At 46.2% G+C, this 19,953-nt stretch overlaps 1 protein-coding gene and 1 long non-coding RNA gene across 4 annotated transcripts in view; one reads left to right on the forward strand and one right to left on the reverse strand.

Annotated features, from left to right (window-relative positions):
- LOC139177782 (uncharacterized) overlaps positions 1–2,235 on the reverse strand; it is a 38,861-nt gene extending 36,626 nt beyond the window's left edge. The window contains exon 1 of the long non-coding RNA XR_011562262.1: positions 1,981–2,235. This is a non-coding gene — a long non-coding RNA (uncharacterized lncRNA). The remainder of the gene's footprint in view (positions 1–1,980) is intronic.
- On the forward strand, positions 1,469–19,951 carry SYNC (syncoilin, intermediate filament protein). Of its 3 annotated transcripts, XM_019978978.2 has the most exons (5): positions 1,469–1,623; positions 8,895–10,068; positions 16,406–16,530; positions 16,714–16,790; positions 18,141–19,951. In XM_019978978.2, the coding sequence occupies exons 1-5, from the start codon at positions 1,571–1,573 to the stop codon at positions 18,149–18,151; spliced, it is 1,440 nt and encodes a 479-aa protein (XP_019834537.2). In that variant the 5' UTR covers positions 1,469–1,570; the 3' UTR covers positions 18,152–19,951. The 3 variants fall into 3 exon arrangements, with proteins under 3 accessions (XP_019834537.2, XP_019834547.2, XP_070630524.1); XM_019978988.2 differs by lacking the exon at positions 16,714–16,790; XM_070774423.1 differs by lacking the exon at positions 18,141–19,951 and having other exon boundaries at positions 16,714–18,084.
- The last annotated feature ends 2 nt before the right edge of the window (positions 19,952–19,953 follow it).

Below are 19,953 nucleotides of genomic sequence, written 5' to 3' on the forward strand. Positions count from 1 at the left end.
GACCAGCAGCCTCCAAAACCTGACTTTTTCTTGTGCATACCTTACAAGGGTATATTTGGCTGCCCTGGGTGTTAATCCCCCACCCCCTTGCACTAGACAGAGATATAAATATACCACACCAGGCAGCACACTCAGAAACATGGATTAATGACCATATACTCAGGGGCCCTAGTCACACTCAGAAGACACGCCATACAGCTGCTGTGAGCACCCCCGCCCACACCCACATACTTCAGCCCCCAGTCTCTCGCAGGCATACAATCACACACACAACTATATAGATGTCCCACCACACAGTCACGACAGCCAGCCTCGCAGACACTCCACAACCAGCACCATCACCACTCGCATAATCCTTCCCCCTGATCACAGTCACCTACCCACATATCCCCTCACAGACGTGCACCCCACAGTCATCAGAGTCACATGTGGACACAACAGTTCCACAGTCTCCCTCTCCACACAGTGCACACACAACCATGTTGGGTGCACACAGCCAGCAGGCCCACAGATCACAACACACTGCCCCACAAGTGGTTCCACAGGGCTGCCCCACCCCCACCCTTGCTCAAGGCCTCTCTGATTAAACACATCCAGCCCCTCGGCTTGTTATAGTGCCTGGCATTCTTCTGCGATTGAGTCAAAGACCTCCCCAGACAGAGGGGCTAAGTGGAAAAAAAAGGCATCAGGAGGGAGCATGCCAGAGGCCCAGGTCTGGGAAGGGGCCTGGCCACTTCCCGCTCAGGGACCCAGACAGCCTTTAGTGTGGAGTTTGAGCTTGACCCTGGAGGGGCTAAGGACCTGGGGGAGGGGTCACGCCTAGGAGTGGACAGAAGCGGGGTGCGGGGAGGGGGGCGGTTGATGACAGGTGGAACAAGCGGAGAGACCCCTTAACCCTCGCGGCGTGGGAGGGGGGGACAGGAAGCGGGGTTACATATGGACTCAACCCTCCCACGTGGTCCTCGCACCGCCCTGCCCCAGGCTCCGGACTGTCCCCAAACGCACGGGGTGTGGCGTTGTCCCCCCTCCTCCCCCCAGCCCTGGGCGACAGCTGCGGGGGCACAGCGCTCAGGCGAGGGGGTTATCGCAGGGCGCCAGGCGGCGGCGGACACCCCAGGCCTCCTTGCGGGCGGCGCGCAGGGTGCCCACTGCCCCGAGGTCCTCAACCCACCCTGTCCCCATCCCGGGCCGGCCGGGCAGGAAGAGCGCCCTCCTAAGGCAGAGCCACCTTCCTCCCCGGGCCCTGCAACTGGGGACACTCGAAAGGGAAGGATGGGGAGAAAGAAGACTCGGGAAGACCCCGAGGTGGCGTTTTAGAGACGCCGACCTCCCCTCCCACACAATCCACCCACCCCCACCCCCAGCGCTGGTCCCGGGAGGGGCGGCCACTCCCCGCCCCCGGGCCGCGAGGCCCGCTCCCTCCTCCCGCGGAGCCCGGGCCAAGTGGGCGCGCCCGGCCCCGGGTCGGCGGATCCGGTGTCGGCTGCAGCTGGCAGTGCGGCTGGCGGGCGCGGGCGGCCCGCGGGGCCGACTATTAATACCGCGGCCGCCCAGCCCGGGTCGCGCAGCCATGGCCAGCCCGGAGCCCCGGCGCGGCGGGAACGGCTCCGCCCAGGCCGCGAGGTAGGAAAGGACCTTCTCAGGCCCGGGTCACCACCCCCTCCTGGGGAGGGGGTGCTAGGCGGATCCCTTCTCCCCAAGAGCGCCTTTCGCCAGACGGGGGCGGTGGTCCAGGTGGGGGTGGGGCACAGGGTGGAGCCACCCGCCAAGGGTGATAGGGGAGTCTGGCCCGGGGCGAGGGGGGGTGGGGGGGGCCCGGGGTTCCGACACCTCCGCTGGTCTGGGGGCTTTTCATAATTCCCCCTCCCCCTCCCACGGGTGATGTGAGGATTAACCGCTTCACACTAGCCGGCATCAACCATCAGATGCCGGATGGCCCATAGTGGCAAAAGACCCTCCCCATTTTCTTTCCTTCCTCACCCCAAATGCAGCTGGACATGGAACCCTCCAAGTCGCTGAATTTGCCGTGTGGAAGAGACTTGGTGCAAGGTTGGGCGGCTGCCAGCTTGGAGTTGAGTCTGTTCAGGCAGCTCATTCTCTCTGGTCTGGGGCCTAAGAGGGCGTGGGGGGAGGGTCCCCAATCCCAGACCAGCAGGAGGGCCTTGGCTGTCCGGAGCCTTGGAGGGGAAGCCCTCTCCATCACCCACACTATCAGCTTGCCCCCTGGAGGGGGAAGGGACCTGTGGCTGATGGATTTGGGGCGAGTAGGGAGCACTTCTGCCCCAGGTCAGCCTGTAGCCCTGGACTTCCTCTTGTACCAAGAGGTAGAAGTGCAGTCACACACACACCTGTCACCTCTTCCCTGTCACCACCGCACGAAGCTGAGCCTAGTTTTACACATGCACTCACCTGTACTGTTGTACACACAGAGCCAGCCACACGCCAACCCAGGGCTGCATGGTATCACAAACATGCCCAGGTGCAGCCCTGATGGCCGGGGTTGGGAGCTGCTGGGATCCTATAGGGACAGGGACAGAGTAGCAGAGGCAGGCTGCTTGGAGCCCAAGGAGGCCTGAGGTCAGGGGCCCCAGCCGAGCTGGCTGCCTTGCCCCTAGACTTCCTGTAGGCTACTTTAAAAAAGCACATTTATTTACTTATTGGGCTGCCTTGGGTCTTAGTCGCAGCGTGTGGGATCTTCATTGTGTCATGAGGGCTCCGTAGTTGTGGAGCTCTCTAGTTGTGGCACATGGGCTTAGTGCTCTATGGCATGTTTCATTAGGGGAGCTATAGTCCCCAGCCAGGGCTTCCAGTTGGCTCAGTGGTGACAATGCAGGAGATATGGCCTCAGTCTCTGGGTCGGGAAGATCCCCTGGAGAAGGAAATGTCAAACCCACTTCAGTATTCTTGCCTGGGAAATCCCAAGGGCCAGGAAGCCCGGCGGGCTACAGTTCATGGGGTATCAAAAGAGTTGGACACAACTTAGCAACTAAACAGCAACAAAGTCCCCCAACCAGGGATCAAACCCTGGTCCCCAGCATTGCAAGGCAGACGCTTAACCACCAGACCACCAGGCAGGTCTCCCATAAGCTACTTTTCCCCAGCTCTTTAGAGAGAGGCAGTTGAGTGCGGGCAGCACCTAGCAGAGGCCTGGCACTGCGCGTGAGGTGACAGAGGCAACACGGTGTGTGGGAACAGCACTGCCTGCAAGTCAGGAGACTGGACTCCACGTCCAGTCCTGCCACTTGACCTTGGGCAAGTTTCCTCCTTGGAGCTCAGCCAGTTGCCGCTGCCTACATCCACAGAGCCCCAACCCGGGATACAAAGAATAACTGTGCTTGTCGTCTGGAAACGGACTATCAGGGGAGACCGACAGATGCACTTCTGGAACACAAAGCACTTAGTGCAAAGATGAGCTGCATATAGAGTGCCTTGAGAACACAAGAATGGGAGTTGGCTGGGACAGGCTTCACAGAGGAGGTGGGGTTCCAGCAGGATTTGAAAGATGAGCAGACATTTGTTAAGTAAATAGATATAAATATATTTTGAATGCTAGGGCCGAGCTCTGTTATACCTACTGTATCTGTTAGGTCTTTTAGACCCAACACCTATTCTATCTAAGACGAGAGTGGTAAAAAGGAGCCCTGGCTCTAGAGCCAGACTGCCAGCCTTCAACAGGCTCTGCCACGTATAAATTGTAGAACTCTGAGTGAGTTCTTTACTTGGTGCTTTTTGGTTTCTTCATCTATAAATTGGGGATAAACCCTATAGCTCAGATGGTAAAGAATCTACCTGCAATGCAGGAGACCGGGGGTTCGATCCCTGGGTCTGGAAGATCCCCTGGAGAAGGAAATGGCAATCCACTCCAGTATTCTTGCCTAGAGAATTCCAAGGACAGAGGAGCCTGGGGTCACAAAGAGTCGGACACGACTAAGTGACTAACACACACAAGTGAGCGTTGTATAAATGAGTATTTATGGAGAATGCTTAGAATACTGCCTTGAACGCAATTACGTCATTCTAGGGTGGAGGACTCAGCTGGAACATGATGTGAGGGCGGTCTGCTGGCAAAGCAGGGACTCTGTTGAGGATCTGGGTGGGTCTGGCTGGCTGAGCAGTGCATCCTTCTTGGTGCGAGGAGCTCCAGGCAGTGTAGGACTGATCTCTAGACAGGCAGTATACAATGAACTATATGTTCCCAGCTGGACCCTTTAGACACTGCGGGATAGGAGTGGGAGATTTTAGTTAACACATGTTCTGAGGGACTTCCCTGGAGGTTCAGTGGCTAAGAGTCCCAATGCAGGGGCCCTGGGGTTCAATCCCTGGTCGGGAAACTAGATCCCACATGCAGTAACTAAGAGTTCACATGCGACAACTAAAAGGCCCTGTGTACACAACTAAGACCCAGCGTAGTCAAATAAATAAAAATAAATATAAATAGATAAAGTTAATGTGTGTTCCAGAATGTCAAGCATTGGGTGGGCGGCAGGGAGTAATTCAAGATGAGGCTGAAAAGATATGTTGGGGCCACATCTTGAAGGGCCTGGAACCTGTGCAAAGTAGTTCACTATCTATGGGTGAAGTGGAGCGTGATGGTTTGTTTTATATTAGAGCAAGTGGCACCACTGTCAGAACTAGACTGGGATGGGAAAGAAGAAGGCTTATGGGAAGGCTGGTACAAGAGTGCAGGTGAGGGATGATGACTTGGATGAGGGTCCTGGCAGTGGGCTGAAGAGGAGGATGGAGACTGGAGACTTTCTGAGATAGAAGTATCAGTTTTTAGTGAGGAGGCTGTTTAAAGACCACTGGTCTATTGACAGAAGAATGGATAAAGAAGATGTGATACATTTATACAATGGAATATTACTCAGCCTTAAAAAAGAATGAAACAACGCCATTTGCAGCAACATGGACGGACCTAGAGGTTGTCATTCTGAGTGAAGTAAGTCAGACAGAGAAAGACAAGTATCATATGATATCTCTTATATGTGGATCTTAAAAGAATGGTACAAATTAACTTATTTACAAAATAGAAATAGAATCACAGATGTAAAAAACAAACTTATGGTTACGGTGGGAGGGAAAGAGGAGGGATAAATTGAAGATTGGGATTGATGAAGGACCTACTGTATAGCACAGGGAACTCTACTCTGTAATTGCCGGGGTCCAGCCCCGGCTGATCCAGGGTATTTGAAGGAGAGACGGCATAGGCGACCTATTTATTTAAATATTTTATCAAAGATATAAAGAGTAATAGGATGAGGATAGCTCAGTGAGGAAATTCAGTGGAGAAAAGTGGCTGAAATAAGGATAGCTCAGTAGGAAAATTCAGTGAAGAAAAGAGGCTGAGTAGCTTGGTTTACGTGGGAGACCAATAAAACTTCAAGACAAGAAGTTTGCACCACTTATGTAGGCCGCAGGCGTCCTTCCGTTCTCCCGAAGGAGAGGAGACACTGAGGCCTCCCCGGTCGGATCTTAGAAGCCCAGGCATAATTAGCAAGCATGGCGGGTTCCGCGCTCCAGATGGAGACTCAGCCAGAATTTGGGAGAGAGAGTGACATGGGGAGACCAAGTTTTGGTGAACAAGGCCCGCACTTTATTTTCCAAAGTAGTTTTTATACCTTAAGTTATGCATAGAGGATAATGGGGGAAGGGGTGGAGTCATGCAAGGACAGCAGTTCCCGGTCCTAATCGAAGCCAGGCTTTCAAACTCCATGTGCAAAAGTTCAGGTGATTTACATCATCTTCTGGCCAGGAGGCCTGTTAACATTTTAAGAAACTTTGATTATTCCAAAGTCAAGCACCAGCCTCCAAAAAAGCATTGGACAAAGCTGCATTCCTATAGGGCAAAGGTGAGGTGGGCTCAATCAAGAAAAGAATTAACTCAAGGGTCCAAGGTTACAAACATTGAGGCTACTACTTACATTTCTATACACCCATTATATCAATCAATACACTGCCAAGGACACAGTAGGTAAGGAGTATGGAGACTTAGCAGCACACATTGGCCCAGTAAGTGAAAAACCCTTCACCAATACAATTTCTAATCAATCTTTTAACTACTCAAAAGAATCTGTGTTTAGACAGTTTAGAACATCTCCTGCCTCTCACAGTTGGGAGGCTCTGAACAATCACATGTGGCTGGAAAAACCTATTCAGGCAGGCTAGAGGATTTCCAAAGGAGTTTGTAGGTTAAACACTGTCACACCCAGGAATTATTAACTGGAGCTGTAAGCTATCTCTTTTTTCAGAGAGGTAGTGGGGGACAGCCCCCCGTAAAGTCAGAGGTGTAGGTGAAAGCACAAAGCAGAAAGTAGGCAGACTCTGGTTTTGGGTGTAAATGCTCGAGAATTTCCAGGGGGACTCCTGAGGCTCGATCCCGCTTTTGCGTATGCCGAGCCTCCTTCCTCATGACCTTTGTCATGGGTGGAGCTCCTCACGCTGGCTCCCGGCAGTGATAGAATTCCAGTTGAGCTATTCCAGATCCTAAAAGATGATGCTGTGGACAGTGCTGCACTCAATATGCAATATGCAATATGCACTCAATATGCAATATGCTGGCTCCCGGCATGTAATGGCCTGTATGAGAAAAGAATCTTCAAGTGGATATATATATATATATATATGTATATACGTAAATAGATGTATAACTGAGTCATTGTGCTGTACAGCAGAAAGTAATACAACACTGTAAATCAACTATATCCAATAAAAAAAAAAACACACTGATATACAGCCTGATACAGTGATATATTTCTCTGAGCTGGAGAATACAGGTGTAACAAGCTCAGAGAGAAGGATAATTTGTTGGCAGTTGAGTCAAGTAACTGTGTTACTTGGCACCTGATGCTTGGCACTTTAGGTGAAAAAAAAAAACAAAAACACTCCATGTCTGGTAAAGGGAAGTGAATGGACTAGGTGATCGTTGTCTTCAAGCTTTAGGTGTTGGCAGAGGTACTGGGGTTGAATGAGGCCAGTGATGTCTGGGGCCTGGTGAAGCCACACTTTTGTGGTTTCCCGAGAGCCATCAGGGGTTACAAAGGGGAAGCCAGGGATTCCTGGGGTGTAGAGAGGACTGAGGACACAATGATTTAGAATAAAAATAGTCTTTATTGGGAACCTGGAGCTAAGAAATAGAGCTTAAAACCTGGACACAAGTAAACCTTTCCAATACAAATCAAATTCTTTGTTTGATATGTGAGGCTTTTCATTTACACGTTCTATCCAAAAAAGTTTTTTATTCAAATTTAGTCTGTTTTATAACTGGCACTCTCTGAGTATCTGTTTCCTTGAACAAATTACTTAATCTCTTTAACCTCCATTTCCTGATCTGTAAAATGTTAATAATAAATGTAACCACCTCATAGAATTGTTATGAAGATTAAATGAATCAATATATGTAAAGCATTTAGAACAGGGCCTGGCACATATAACAGGACCTTTAAAAGTGTAATTTATTATTATTTCCAGAGTATTTTATATTTTCAAAGAATTGCTCAGAGATCCAACTGAAACAGAAAAGCCTAAAGCCACTTGAGAGCCAAAGCAGCAGGAGCGCATTCCTCAACAGGAACCAAGAAAACTAGCAGGCAGCTGAAGCTGGGTTAAGGGGCTCATGTGTTAGAAGCACAGAGTCTGAATTCAAGAGCATCTGACAGGCTAGAAGGATGGGCCAGTTCTAAGATGAGGTTTTACAGGAACGAGAGATATGGTTTTAAAGCATTTGCTGTGAAAAAGTCTTAAGGATTTAACTCAAACTCAGCATTTATGAGGAATAAGAGGGACTTCCCTGGTGACCATTGGTTAAGATTCTGCACTTCCAATGCAGGAGGCACAGGTCTGATCCCTGGCCAGGGAACTAAGATGCCACATGCTGCATGGTGTGGTCAAAAAAAGAATATGATAGAGCTGCCCTTTATGTTAAGGGCATCTTGACTACATCAGTAGGAATATAGGGTCCAGAGATTCACTGCTCAGAGTACACCTGGATTCTGCTTCCTATACGTATCCCCAAGAGATAATGAATCAACTTGGAACCTGTAAGAAGTAACCCAAATGAGGAGGGTACTGGAAACCTTGGCGGGCATGGAATAGTTAAGGATAAATCAGTTCTCTTTATTCATTTGTGGCTGTGCTGGGTGTTTGCTGCTGTGTGTAGGCTTTCTCTAGTTGCGGCAAGCGGGGGCTACTCTCCAGTTGAGGTGTGTGGGTTTCTCCTTGCAGCAGGTTTCAGTAGTTGTGGCACGGCATGTGGAATGTTCTAGGACCAGGGATTGAACCCACGTCGTCCCCTGCGTCGGCAGATGGATTCTTAACCACTGGACCACCAGTGGTTGTAGTCCCTTTGTTTTTTAAATGTTTTATTGAAGAGTAGTTGATTTGCATTGTTGTGTTAATTTCTACTGCACAGCCAAGTGATTCAGTTATACATATATATATATTTTCATATTCTTTTCCACTATAGTTTATCACAGGATATTGAATATAGTTCCCTGTGCTATACGGTAGGGCTAAATCAGCTCTCTTTAAGTGTTCAAAGAACTGACATGGAAAAGAAATTAGAGTATCTGATTCTAGAAAGAAGAATCAAGTCCAGGTGAAAACTGTGGGGAAGGTCTTACCTCAACACTAGAACTTTCTTATGATGGAACACAGAGTGGCTCAGGTGTGGGTTCCTGTCCTTTGATGGTACGGAAGCAGACTCAACACTTACCTCCTGGGGATGGTGTCAGAGCTAAGCCATAGGCTGTGTTGTGGTGATCAATGAAGGGAGGGGGCGGACGACTGCCCTCCGAGATGTGAGAATTTGCTATTGGCTAGGGTTGTGTCCTGGCAGCTGCAGTCACAAACCCTCCCAGGACTGTGACCACCCTCTCACCTTGTCATTTCTCTTGCAGGGCAACAAGGCCAGAGGTCATTTCTCCTCTTCAAGAGGAGAACTCTGCATCCCTGTATGAGCTGGGGACCTGGAACCCAGAAGTTACTCTGTCTTTGGAGGGGACCTTGAACTTAGAGGACATTCTCTACCTGGGGGACACAGGTGACCTTGATGAGGCTCTGTACGTGGAAGAAACTGAACCGCCAGAGGAGACGCTGCACATTGAGGAAACCAGGATGCCAGATGAAGCCCTGTACCTGGAGGAGCCAGTGAGGCCGGAGGCGGCTTTATATGTGGAAGAGCCGGTGAAGCTGGAGGGGGTGTTATATGTGGAAGAGCCCGTGAAGACCGCAAGCCCAGAGCAGATAGTTCATGGGGGAGACAGGGTCCTGAGTGAGGCGAAGTCTAAACCCAAGGAGAGCCTCCAAGCCGGGCCGAGTCCCAGCACAGAGGGGAGCCTGAGCATAGAGGACCTGGAATTGCTGGAGGGGCGTTTCCAGCAGTGCATTGAAGCCGTGGCCCAGCTGGAAGAGGAGAGGGATCAACTCATCCATGAGCTTGTGTTGCTCCGGGAGCCTGCCCTGCAGGAGGTGCAGCAGGTCCACCGGGATATCCTGGCTGCCTACAAACAGCACGCCCAGGCAGAGCTCGAGAGGGATGGGCTGAGGGAGGAGATCCGGCTGGTCAAGCAGAAGCTGTTCAAGGTGACCAAGGAGTGCGTGGCCTACCAGTACCAGCTGGAGTGCCGCCGGCAGGACGTGGCCCAGTTCGCCGATTTCCGGGAAGCGCTGACCACCCGGGCGGCCCAGCTCTCAGAGGAACTAACCCAGCTCCGGGAGGCCTATCAGAAGCAGAAGGAGCAGTTACGGCAACAGCTCGAAGCACCTCAGAGTCAGAGGGATGGGCATTTTCTCCAGGAGAGCCGGCGGCTCTCTGCCCAGTTCGAGAGCCTCATGGCAGAGAGCCGCCAGGGCCTGGAGGAGGAGTACGAGCCTCAGCTGCTGCGGCTCCTAGAGAGGAAAGAAGCTGCGGCCAAAGCTCTGCAGAAAACCCAGGCCGAGATCCAGGAGATGAAGGAGGCCCTGAGACCACTGCAGGCAGAAGCCCAGAAGCTCCACCTGCAAAACAGGAACCTGGAGGACCAGATCACCCTTGTGAGGCAAAAGCGGGATGAGGAGGTGCAGCAGTACCGGGTAGGCCCACTGGGCGTGGGAGGAAGGACAGTCTTTTAGTCTAGAGAGGAAAAGGGGACCTGGCCAAATGTCTTTGGACTGAATGCTAGCATATGTGAAGTGAAGTGAAGTTGCTCAGTCGTGTCTGACTCTTTGCGACCCCATGGACTGTAGCCTACAAGGCTCCTCTGTCCATGGACTTCACCAGGCAAGAGTACTGGAGTGGGTTGCCATTTCCTTCTCCAAGGGATCTTCCTGACCCAGGGATCGAACCTGTCTCCCACGTTGCAGGCAGATGCTTTACCACCTGAGCCACCAGGCTAGCATAGGTAGGAAAAGCAATTTGTTTCATGGGCCAGTCACTCACTTCTTTAAGCCATTTTCCATTTCATTCATTCAGGCCTGCTAGGGCTGAAAGTTAACCTGCACTCTTAGTTTCCACGACACTTTTACACCAGTGATCTTCCATTAATCCTCCAAGTCAACTATTATCATTTTTCTTAGATGAGGAAGCTGAGGCCCAGTGAGTCGGAGTAATTTGAACTCTAGTCTGACCAACCCCAAATATTTCAGTGCTCTTTCCACAGCACCGTTTTCCAACTCTGAGTGAATCGCCCTTGGGTTTAGATAGAACAGGAGGGAATGAGGCCAGATAGAATACATTCTTTCCCCTCCCCGGTATTCACTCTCATGTCCCACCTATCTGATCTCTGCTTTGAAGTTTTCCAGTCTTAAAAAGCTGGGATGAAATCTATAAACCTCTATCCCTCCTTTTCCTTTTTTGTGCATTTGTCACCATTTCAACCGTATTCAAGCTATTTCTGATTGTGAGCCAGTCCTAATCCCTTTTAGAACAAAATGGGATCTAAACACTAAGTGCATAAACAGTTCTCTCTCCCCCACAGACTGAGCTTTCAGAAGGTAGGGAGTATGTTTTACTTATCTCTGCCACCAGGCTCAGAGTCTGCATCAGTTAAGTGCTGACTTCTGTGCTGCTGGGCGCCATGAGAAGCCCACACTGTGGTGCTTTTCAGAGCAGTATTTTTGTCTTTTGAAACACACATTTTTTGGATGAACTTAAAAATCCCAGATTTTGACTTACCCATAAGGAAGACGTCCTCTGTTGAAAATGGCTGCATTCACTTCACTGAAGATTTTGTCAAACTTTCTATAGCTTATATTACGAAAAGAATAGGGTTTCGGGGTCATGGTATTGAATGCCTTCAAACTATACATATTTACTCACCAACACTGCCCCCCACCTCCACTGCACTATTTTTTTATTGGGTCATAATCTACTTAAAGGGTGCTAATTATTTTTGCATAAACAAATAACTTCTTAACACCTGATACTCAATCAGATGTTACTTTAATAACTGGAACCCAGGGTAGGAAGTAACATGTGATTTAAGAGAGGTACATATAAGAGTGCTATGGGATAATGAGATTATTTTTAGCCATGGATTAAATCAGAGAACCTGTAACAGAAGAGTTATTTAAGTACTGAAGTATAGGCAAGATCTAGACCAGTGCTGTCCAACAAAAATATAATGCAAGCCTCAAATATCATTTTAAATTTTCTAATAGCCACTTACGAGAAATAGGTGAAGGTAATTTTAACATATTATTTAATCCAATAGATATAAAAATATAATTAGTAACTTGGCTGCAGGTGAAAAACTGAGGTGAGTTGAACTGTGAAGGTAGGTCAGGGCGGATCCCATTAGACTTTAAATCCAGCCTAGGGAGTTTGGACTTTATTCAGTGGTCAGTTGGCTCTTTAAAGATATTTAATAGAGGGATTAACATGATCCTCGCTCTTTTTTCAGTTAAAAAATGTATTTTTGGCTACACTGGGTCTTTGGCTGCAGTATTTTGGCTGCACTTAGGCTTTCTCTAGTTGTAGTGAGCAGGGGCTACTCTAAATTGCAGTGCACGAGATTCTGGTGGTGGCTTCTCCTTGGGGAGCACAGGCTCTAGGCACAAGGGCTTCCGTAGTCACGGCTCTTGGGCTCCAGAGCAGGGGGCTCAGTAGTTGTGGCCATGAGGACAGTCGCTCCCAGAATGTGGAATCTTCCTGGGCAACGGCAGGCAGATTCCTAACTACTTGACCACCAGAAGTCCCCCTGGCTCTCCTTTTAGAAACATTATTGGTGGCAGTGTGTAAAATGGGCTAGAGACCGAGAGGCAAGCCAGACTGATTAGGAAGCTACTACAGGTAAGAGGAAACAACGGTAGCAAAATAAAAGGAAGGGAAGCAAGAACAAACGTAGAAGAATTTTGACTACAGAATGAGTGGGGCAGAGGTGAGAAGTCAGAGGATGCTAAGATTTCAGACAAGGCTAACTCAGATGGTGATGCACTAAGTAGGGAATCCTTGGGATTAGAATTTCCTTATATAGTGTTAGAATTCTAGAACTGTTTCCCCAGTGATTTGCATCACTATACTGGATTTGTTTCAGATTTGATTATCTGTGCAGCTTTCCAAAGATCACTCTATGAGAAACAACCCTGATGAAAGTCTCCTATTTCTATACCACAATTAAAGTAGGAAAAAAGGTCTGAAAGAGAGAATTCTTTCTGAAATGACTTCTCCTAAACTGTTTGCCAAAGGCCATGTATGGCATCTGATTACTTTTCAAGGGTACACATCACCCTGGTGACTTTAAATTTGCTTTCATCACCATCACCCATTCATTCAACAAATATTTAGCCTACTTTTTTTGTGCCAGGCAATGAGCTATGTGGTGGCAAGAGATGAGAACTTGTGGTGAGGGGTAGGGGTGGCGGACAGTCACTGTCCTCAAAAAGTTTATACTTCAATTAAAAAATAATAAACAAAAAGAAATTAAAAAACAGAAAAACAATCAGAAAGAAAAAAATTAATGATAAAAGTTTATAGTACAGGAAGGATACAAGATAAAACTTCCTAAAATCGAAGACATCTGTGTCTAAGTATGTAAAGTGTGGTTTTAGAATCAATGAAATAACATGCTTCAATGTGATAGACAATGTAATAGATGTAGGAATAAAACATTGTACTGATGAAGCAGGTATAATTACCCTTGGGGAAATAAGGGGGAAATTTCATAAAGGATTAAAAATAGCTCAGGTGTACTTGAAGTTCTTTACATGTAATAATTCATTTAATTCTTACCTCTGAGATAGGTATAACTATTGTCACCATTTGAGAAACAAGTAAACAGGTGAGTCAGAGAAGTCATTTGTCCACGGTAACACAGCTAGGAGGGGTGAGGCGGGATGTAACCCTGGGAAATCCAGTTCAGGTCCACCCTACAAGGTTTTGAGCCAAGTCTTAAAAGCACACTCCAGCCATGGCCTCCTCCTGGGGTTTCATGGAAAACAGTTTGAAGACCATTTAAGTCTGCCTATCTATATGTATCTGGGCTTCCCAGATGGAGCTAGTGGTAAAGAATTTGCCTAGCAGTGTAGATGTTAAGAGATATGGGTTCAATCCCTGGGTCAGGAAAATCCCCTGGAGGAGGGCTTGGCAACCCACTCCAGTATTCTTGCATGGAGAATCCCATGGACAAAAAAAAAAAAGAATCCCATGGACAGAGGAACCTGGCAGGCTACAATCCATAGGGTCGCACGCTATTGAAGCAACTTAGCACCCATGCATCTGTGTTATCTCTACTTTTATATCTATTTATGTGAAGGCAGTAAAGCAATTTGTTAGAGTATAAGCTCTAAGGTAATGGCAAATCCTGGGTCTACCACTAACTGTGAAACCTTGGACAACTTACTTAACCTGTGGTTCAGCTCCTTCACATGTAAAATGGGATTAATGGGTCTGCTGCAAGGAATATACTTCTTAATAGTATCTGTAAAGCACTTATAATGTGCCTGGCACATAAGTATGCACTCTAAGTGGCAGTGTAGAGGCTAGATTGAAAGAACCTGGAAAGACCATTTAGTGGGAGGAGAGAGATGTGAAGGAAAATGGGCAGAATTTGGGGACTGGTTGCAGTGGGTGGGGTGAGTTTGCTGAGAATGATCAAGCTTTTACCTTCAAATTGGAAGACTTCTAGTGCCAAAAGATGGAATATGCTTACTATCTGCATGCTTCACATCAATAAGCATTTTATGTGTAGGGTGCCAGACATACTAAGATCCAAGAACCTACGCGTGGCCACAAGAACAAAAAAGCCACATGTAGCTAGTGACTTCCATATTGGACAGTGTAGACTAAAGGAGTAATGGAGGTCCTAGTTAGAAGTGAGGGTCAAACTGCTGCTGCTGCTAAGTTGCTTCAGTCGTGTCCGACTCTGTGCGACCCCAGAGACAGCAGCCCACCAGGCTGTCCCTGGGATTCTCCAGGCAAGAACACTGGAGTGGGTTGCCATTTCCTTCTCCAATGCGTTAAAGTGAAAAGTCAAAGTGAAGTTGCTCAGTCGAGCCCGACTCTTAGCGACCCCATGGACTGCAGCCTACCAGGCTCCTCTGTCCATGGATTTTCCAGGCAAGAGTAGTGGAATGGGGTGCCATTGCCTTTTCCGGAGGGTCAAACTAGCAGGAGTCTAAATGCCAGACTAAACAAAGTGGAAAGCCTATCAAAGACTGAATGATAAAACACGTTTTCATGGCTGCACCATGTGGGATGTTAGTTTCCTGACCAAGGATTAAACTCGTGCCCTGCTGCAGTAGAAGCACAGTCTTAACCACTAGACCACCAGGGAAATCCTGATAAAGCAGTTTTTAAAATGTTAACCCAGTGATGCTACATAGGATAAAGAATGGAGATTGTCCTTCATTTCTGTCACTGTATTAATACTTCATTCTGTGACAGCTTCTCCCTGTCAAGAGCTTATCAGTACAGATTGTCTTCACAAGCATGTTCTTTTGTATACCCAGCAAATGACAGGTTTACTAGATAGCAAGGCTTGGGAAACTGGGGCACAGAGGTATGCAGACGCTTTTAGATAACACACTCTTAGATGGTAAGGCCACATTTCTGCATGGTGTCAAAGCATGGTTATGTGTTTGATGTTGCTCAGGCATATTCGACTCTTAGTGACCCCATGAACTATAGCCCGCCAAGCTCCTCTGTCCATGGGATTTCCCAGGCAAGAATACTGGAGTGAGTTGCTATTTCCTACTCCAGATCTTCCCAACCCAGGGATCAAACCCAAGTTTCTGAGTCTTCTGCACAGGCAGGTGGATTCTTTACCACTATGCCACCTGACTAGGCACTAAAAAATGACCTTTTGACAATGTATGATGAAAGCTGAGATTCAGCTACAATATCAAACACTGCAAACTGACATGCCTCAGGTATACCAAGGATGACTCAGAGAACAAATTATTTAGATCATTCTATTTAGAACATGCTTCCCTGTTGGCTCAGTTGGTAAAGAAACCCCCTGGAATGCAGGAGACCCAGGTTCAACCTGGATGGGGAAGATCCCTTGGAGAAGGAAATGGCAACACTCCAGTATTCTTGCCTGGAAAATCCCATGGACAGAGAAGCCTGGTGCGCTTAGAGCCCATGGGACTGCAAACAGTCGGACACAACTGAGCAACCACCATCCAGAGTATGCACCCGAACTGGATTCCAAGTTTATTATTCAAAATCTGAGATAGTCGTTGCCCCTTAAAAATATGCCTTCCAATTTCAGCACTCCCTTTCCTTCCCAACTCCCCCATGCTGAGGATCCATGCCAGCTAGCAGCCAAGCCACAGACTGACTTGCTGACATCTTTCTTACATCATTCCACAGACATTAATCCACAGAGAAAATCTGTAGAATGATCCTACCTGGTTTTGGCACAATGGGAAAGTTATCTGAGATGCAAGGGCCTCCAGGGCATAGCACCTTCATTTTCCAAATTAGCACTTTAGAACAAATTGCCCTGATATAATAAGTGAAGGATATAGGAAATTAACAACTATGATACCCTCATTAATTAAGCATCTGCTTGTATGTCATGTTGTGGTAAGTACTAAGTAAAGCTATGTCTGACTTCAAGGAGCTTCAAATACAGTTATTCAAATATACCTGCTTACATAAAGACTTGGTTTCTTTCAACTTCAGTTAAGTTATAGGGTAGTATAAAAACTGATTATCTTAATGGAAACAAACTTGCTCATTAAGGGTCTATAAAAATTCTTAGTTCACCAACTAAGTGATCAAAATCCTCCCCAATACTTCAGGCAAGACTGCTTTTGGGTCACCATTTTCAAAAACATCCCTGTCAAAACACGTTCTCTGAATCTCATCTTCTCAATCTCAACACTGCTATGGAAATAAAACAATGTGTAAAGAAATGGTTTATAATAATAAGACGTCAGGTTTTTATTGTTTGGCTCATTAGAGATGTGCTTGGCCCTCATGCAGGAACAGCTGGAGGAAATGGAAGAACGACAGAGGCAGCTAAGAAGCGGGGTGCAACTCCAGCAACAGAAGAACAAAGAGATGGAGCAGCTAAGAGTCAGCCTTGCCGAAGAGCTCGCAACTTACAAGTCAGTTTTTGCTGTTCCCCAAATCTCAACCAACTCTGGCTGAGGGGATGGTGGGGAGGGCAGATGGTTGCTCATGAGAAATTTCTCACAGTGAAAAGCAGACAAAAAAAATTGGGGGGAAACTCTCAAATTGTGCTCATCCATGAACAGAAGGCAAATGGTTTTTGTTTTTTTTTTTTAAAGGGCTATGCTACCTAAGAGCCTGGAACAGGCTAACGCTCCCACTTCTGAGGCAGGTGGAATCGAGACACCGTCTCAAGGTGATACTTACGGTTACAAGAGTGGTGTCTGCCTTGTTGCCGCTTTCCTAACAGGACTAATGCCTCAAAAAAAACCTGTGTGTCTAATAACAAATTACATCATTTAGGAGTTAACAGGATGACACATACCTCCAAGCTGCCTGGTTCAAGTATTCAGGCGTCCTTTGCAATGTTTCAGTTTCTAGTAGGACTTAAAACACGCCCTGATTGTCACCAGGAAATCTGGAACAGGATAAAACATCTAGGCTCTCTGCATTCTTACTTTCCTCACCCTACCTGACCCTATCTGCTATTCATAAACAGTTTCCTTAGAATAGCAGAGAGGGCAGTTAGGACATCTAATTCAGACTATGACTAAGGAGGCCAAGAAGGCTAAAGTAACCTGTTAACAGTCACTTAAAAAGCTGAAGAGGGTGTTGTTTATAGACCAAAGGACATTGATTATTGCTTAATTTGTGAAACAAGCAACACATCTATCTATCCAGTGATTTCTTTACATTCCAATGTTCTCCTTCTTTATAAAATCCTAGATTCTCTTGGATAGACACTAAGGATTTAAAAAGATGAAATTGGGTATTAGATTAAGTCTATAAATCTTTATTAATTTCCTAGTTAACCCTACATCTTGGATACAAATTCATAAGTAACTATTGTAACTGATGCTTTTCCTGAATTACTAGGTTTTTTTTTTTTTGGCTCCTCCGCAGTTTGCAGGAGTTCCCCGACTAGAGATTGAACCCCTGCCATAGCAGTGAAAGCACCAAATCTTAACCACTAGACCACCAGGGAACTCCCATCCTATAATTGTCTTCTACTGTGTTTTATCTAGGCATAACAGACCATGCTTATTGTTTGAGAGATCACTAGAACGCTGTAATTGAAGAAAATGAGCTGCTAAACACCTTTGTGTGGATCAGATGAAAAGTACAACTGGGAGAAGACAATGATTAATCCAAAGAAATCAAAACTACAGAATTTCAGACCTTGTTATACCTCTGTAAAGTTAACGTGGGCAGATGAAATTTTTAGTGAGCCCCTACCAAAGTCATCCCTGATTAGATGCCAATCGCTCTAGCAAGCTCTCCCTAACATATCTGCACTAAGCTTCAGAAATTCATTGTTAAAAACCTTATAATGGGAATTCCCATCGTGGTCCAGTGGTTAGGACTCAATGCTTTGGGGCCTGGTCAATCCTTGGTCAGGGAACTGTGTGGCTTAATTGCAAGCCACACAGCACAGCCAAAAAAAAAAAACAAAAAAAAAACACCCACAAAAATTGTATTATATTATATACTGTATTATTTTAAGTTGCAAAATTTCAACTTATCCTTTTTTCTCTCAACCTTACAGGGGCTGTTTAGAAACATACGGCCGAATCTGTAACCAAGAAACAAAAAAAAACTTCTTAGCAAAGGATCACTAAGTACCCTTTGGACATACTTTTTTCTAAACAGAGAAGGGAGTGTCATGGATTTGGCAAGCAGTTCTCTCTGGGAAAGTTACAAATACTGGCTGACCTGTTTAAAAAGATTCTAGGGCTGGCTGGAGGCAGAACACTATCAGTCCACTCTTAGCTGTATTCTATTTCATACGTTACTGGTACTGATCTCAGTGCACTGAGGAACGGAAAAATGAGTCTCCTGTCAGCCATCAGCAACCTTCCACAGGCACACTGAGTAAAGGATGAATGTATGGACACACTCTAGTGAAAAATGTACCTTGCCTTGTGTTGACCCAAAACAAAGTTTTTCAGGAACACAGGTGAAGTAAAAAAGGCACCCTATTATCATTACAGTTGACCCTTGAACAATGTGGGGCTTAATTTGCACATAACTTAGTTGGCCCTTGGTATCAAAGATTCCTTCACCTCTGTGGATTCTGTTATTTACTATTGAAGAATATCTGTGTAAGTGGACCTGTGCACTTCAAATCCATGTTGTTCAAGGGTAAACTGTATATGGTTTACAATCTGGATCCTTTTGTGCCATGAGTGTTATACCTTAATTGAATTCCTTTACAAAGTTTTTAAGTCTATGATGATTCACGTAGGTTTACTCTAAAAGAACTACTCACTTAAAAACAAACAAACAAACAAGAAACAATCCAGATTTCCCAAAATATCTTACCTTATGAAAATGATTTTGGGTCAGAGTGATCTCTTCAGTTAGACTGGGTGTTTGGCAAAGAACCAAGCATTTTATCTGGTTATGGTACTTGGCTTTCAAGAGCCTACTTTTTTAACCTCTAAGTACAGGCCCCAGTGAAATACACTGGGGAGATTCAACCTCTATGAGAAAAGGTCAAACACCTTTTCAGAATTTAAATTTTGCCTTAAATTCTCTCTGCCACACTGCCTCTAACATTCTTAAAAGTTCATGTGGTTCTCTAGAGGTAAGACTTCAAAAAGATGTTATTTTACCAAAGCCTAATCTGTACACCTGATTCAGGGTTTTATGTCTTTCACTTCCCCTGGGAAGGAGTAAGCTCTTTTCTATACCTCTGGGTCTACTATATTTAATTCTGCTGTTGGTAGTCAAAGACCACAGAAAATAACTGTCATCTGAACAACTTTTCTAGAAGCCAGAGACTGGTGTTTGATGAATGTTATGCACTAAATAAAACCCATCAGCATGGGATTATGTAGAAAAGCAATTTATTCCATTATAAGCACTTAACACAGTTAGTCAAGGAGAGTAACAGGCCTGCTGGTGAAACAGGTCACCCAAAATAGAGATGGTATCAAACTAGTGGTCAAGGACTAACTCCTTAAAAAAAAAAAAGCAACTCTTATCCAGGATTAATTTAATTTTAAAAACAAATACAAGCTATTGGTTCACTCTTCTCAACTTAACTGGACAGTCTACCTGTGGTATAACTGTCAGGTAAAAACATACATCTTTACAACTTGGTGGTCCCAAGTTTTTTTAAAAAACCATTTCACAGAAAGGAAAGAAATAATATGAAAACAGCTCAAGAAATACACTAACAAGCAAAAATATATGGGGAAGGAGGAACACATTGTTTTGACTTAACTGAAGAAACTGAGAGGAGACTGGTCTATGTAAGGAAATGTGCATCCTGGAAAGTTCAGCGTGTAGGAATTTGTATGACTTGAATCTCCCCTATTTCCTGAATAAAAACAACATCTTGTAGTATTTATACT

Source organism: Bos indicus, chromosome 2, assembly GCF_029378745.1.
Source record: "Bos indicus isolate NIAB-ARS_2022 breed Sahiwal x Tharparkar chromosome 2, NIAB-ARS_B.indTharparkar_mat_pri_1.0, whole genome shotgun sequence".
In the NCBI taxonomy this organism is placed as follows: domain Eukaryota; kingdom Metazoa; phylum Chordata; class Mammalia; order Artiodactyla; family Bovidae; genus Bos; species Bos indicus.

Excerpts from the sequence above, each read along its gene's own strand:
- SYNC (XM_070774423.1), top strand. The coding sequence starts at position 1,571 with ATGGCCAGCCCGGAGCCCCGGCGCGGCGGGAACGGCTCCGCCCAGGCC. Across the intron at positions 1,624-8,894 it reads GGCTCCGCCCAGGCCGCGAG|GGCAACAAGGCCAGAGGTCA; the intron begins GTAGGAAAGGAC and ends TTTCTCTTGCAG. Across the intron at positions 10,069-16,405 it reads AGGAGGTGCAGCAGTACCGG|GAACAGCTGGAGGAAATGGA; the intron begins GTAGGCCCACTG and ends GCCCTCATGCAG.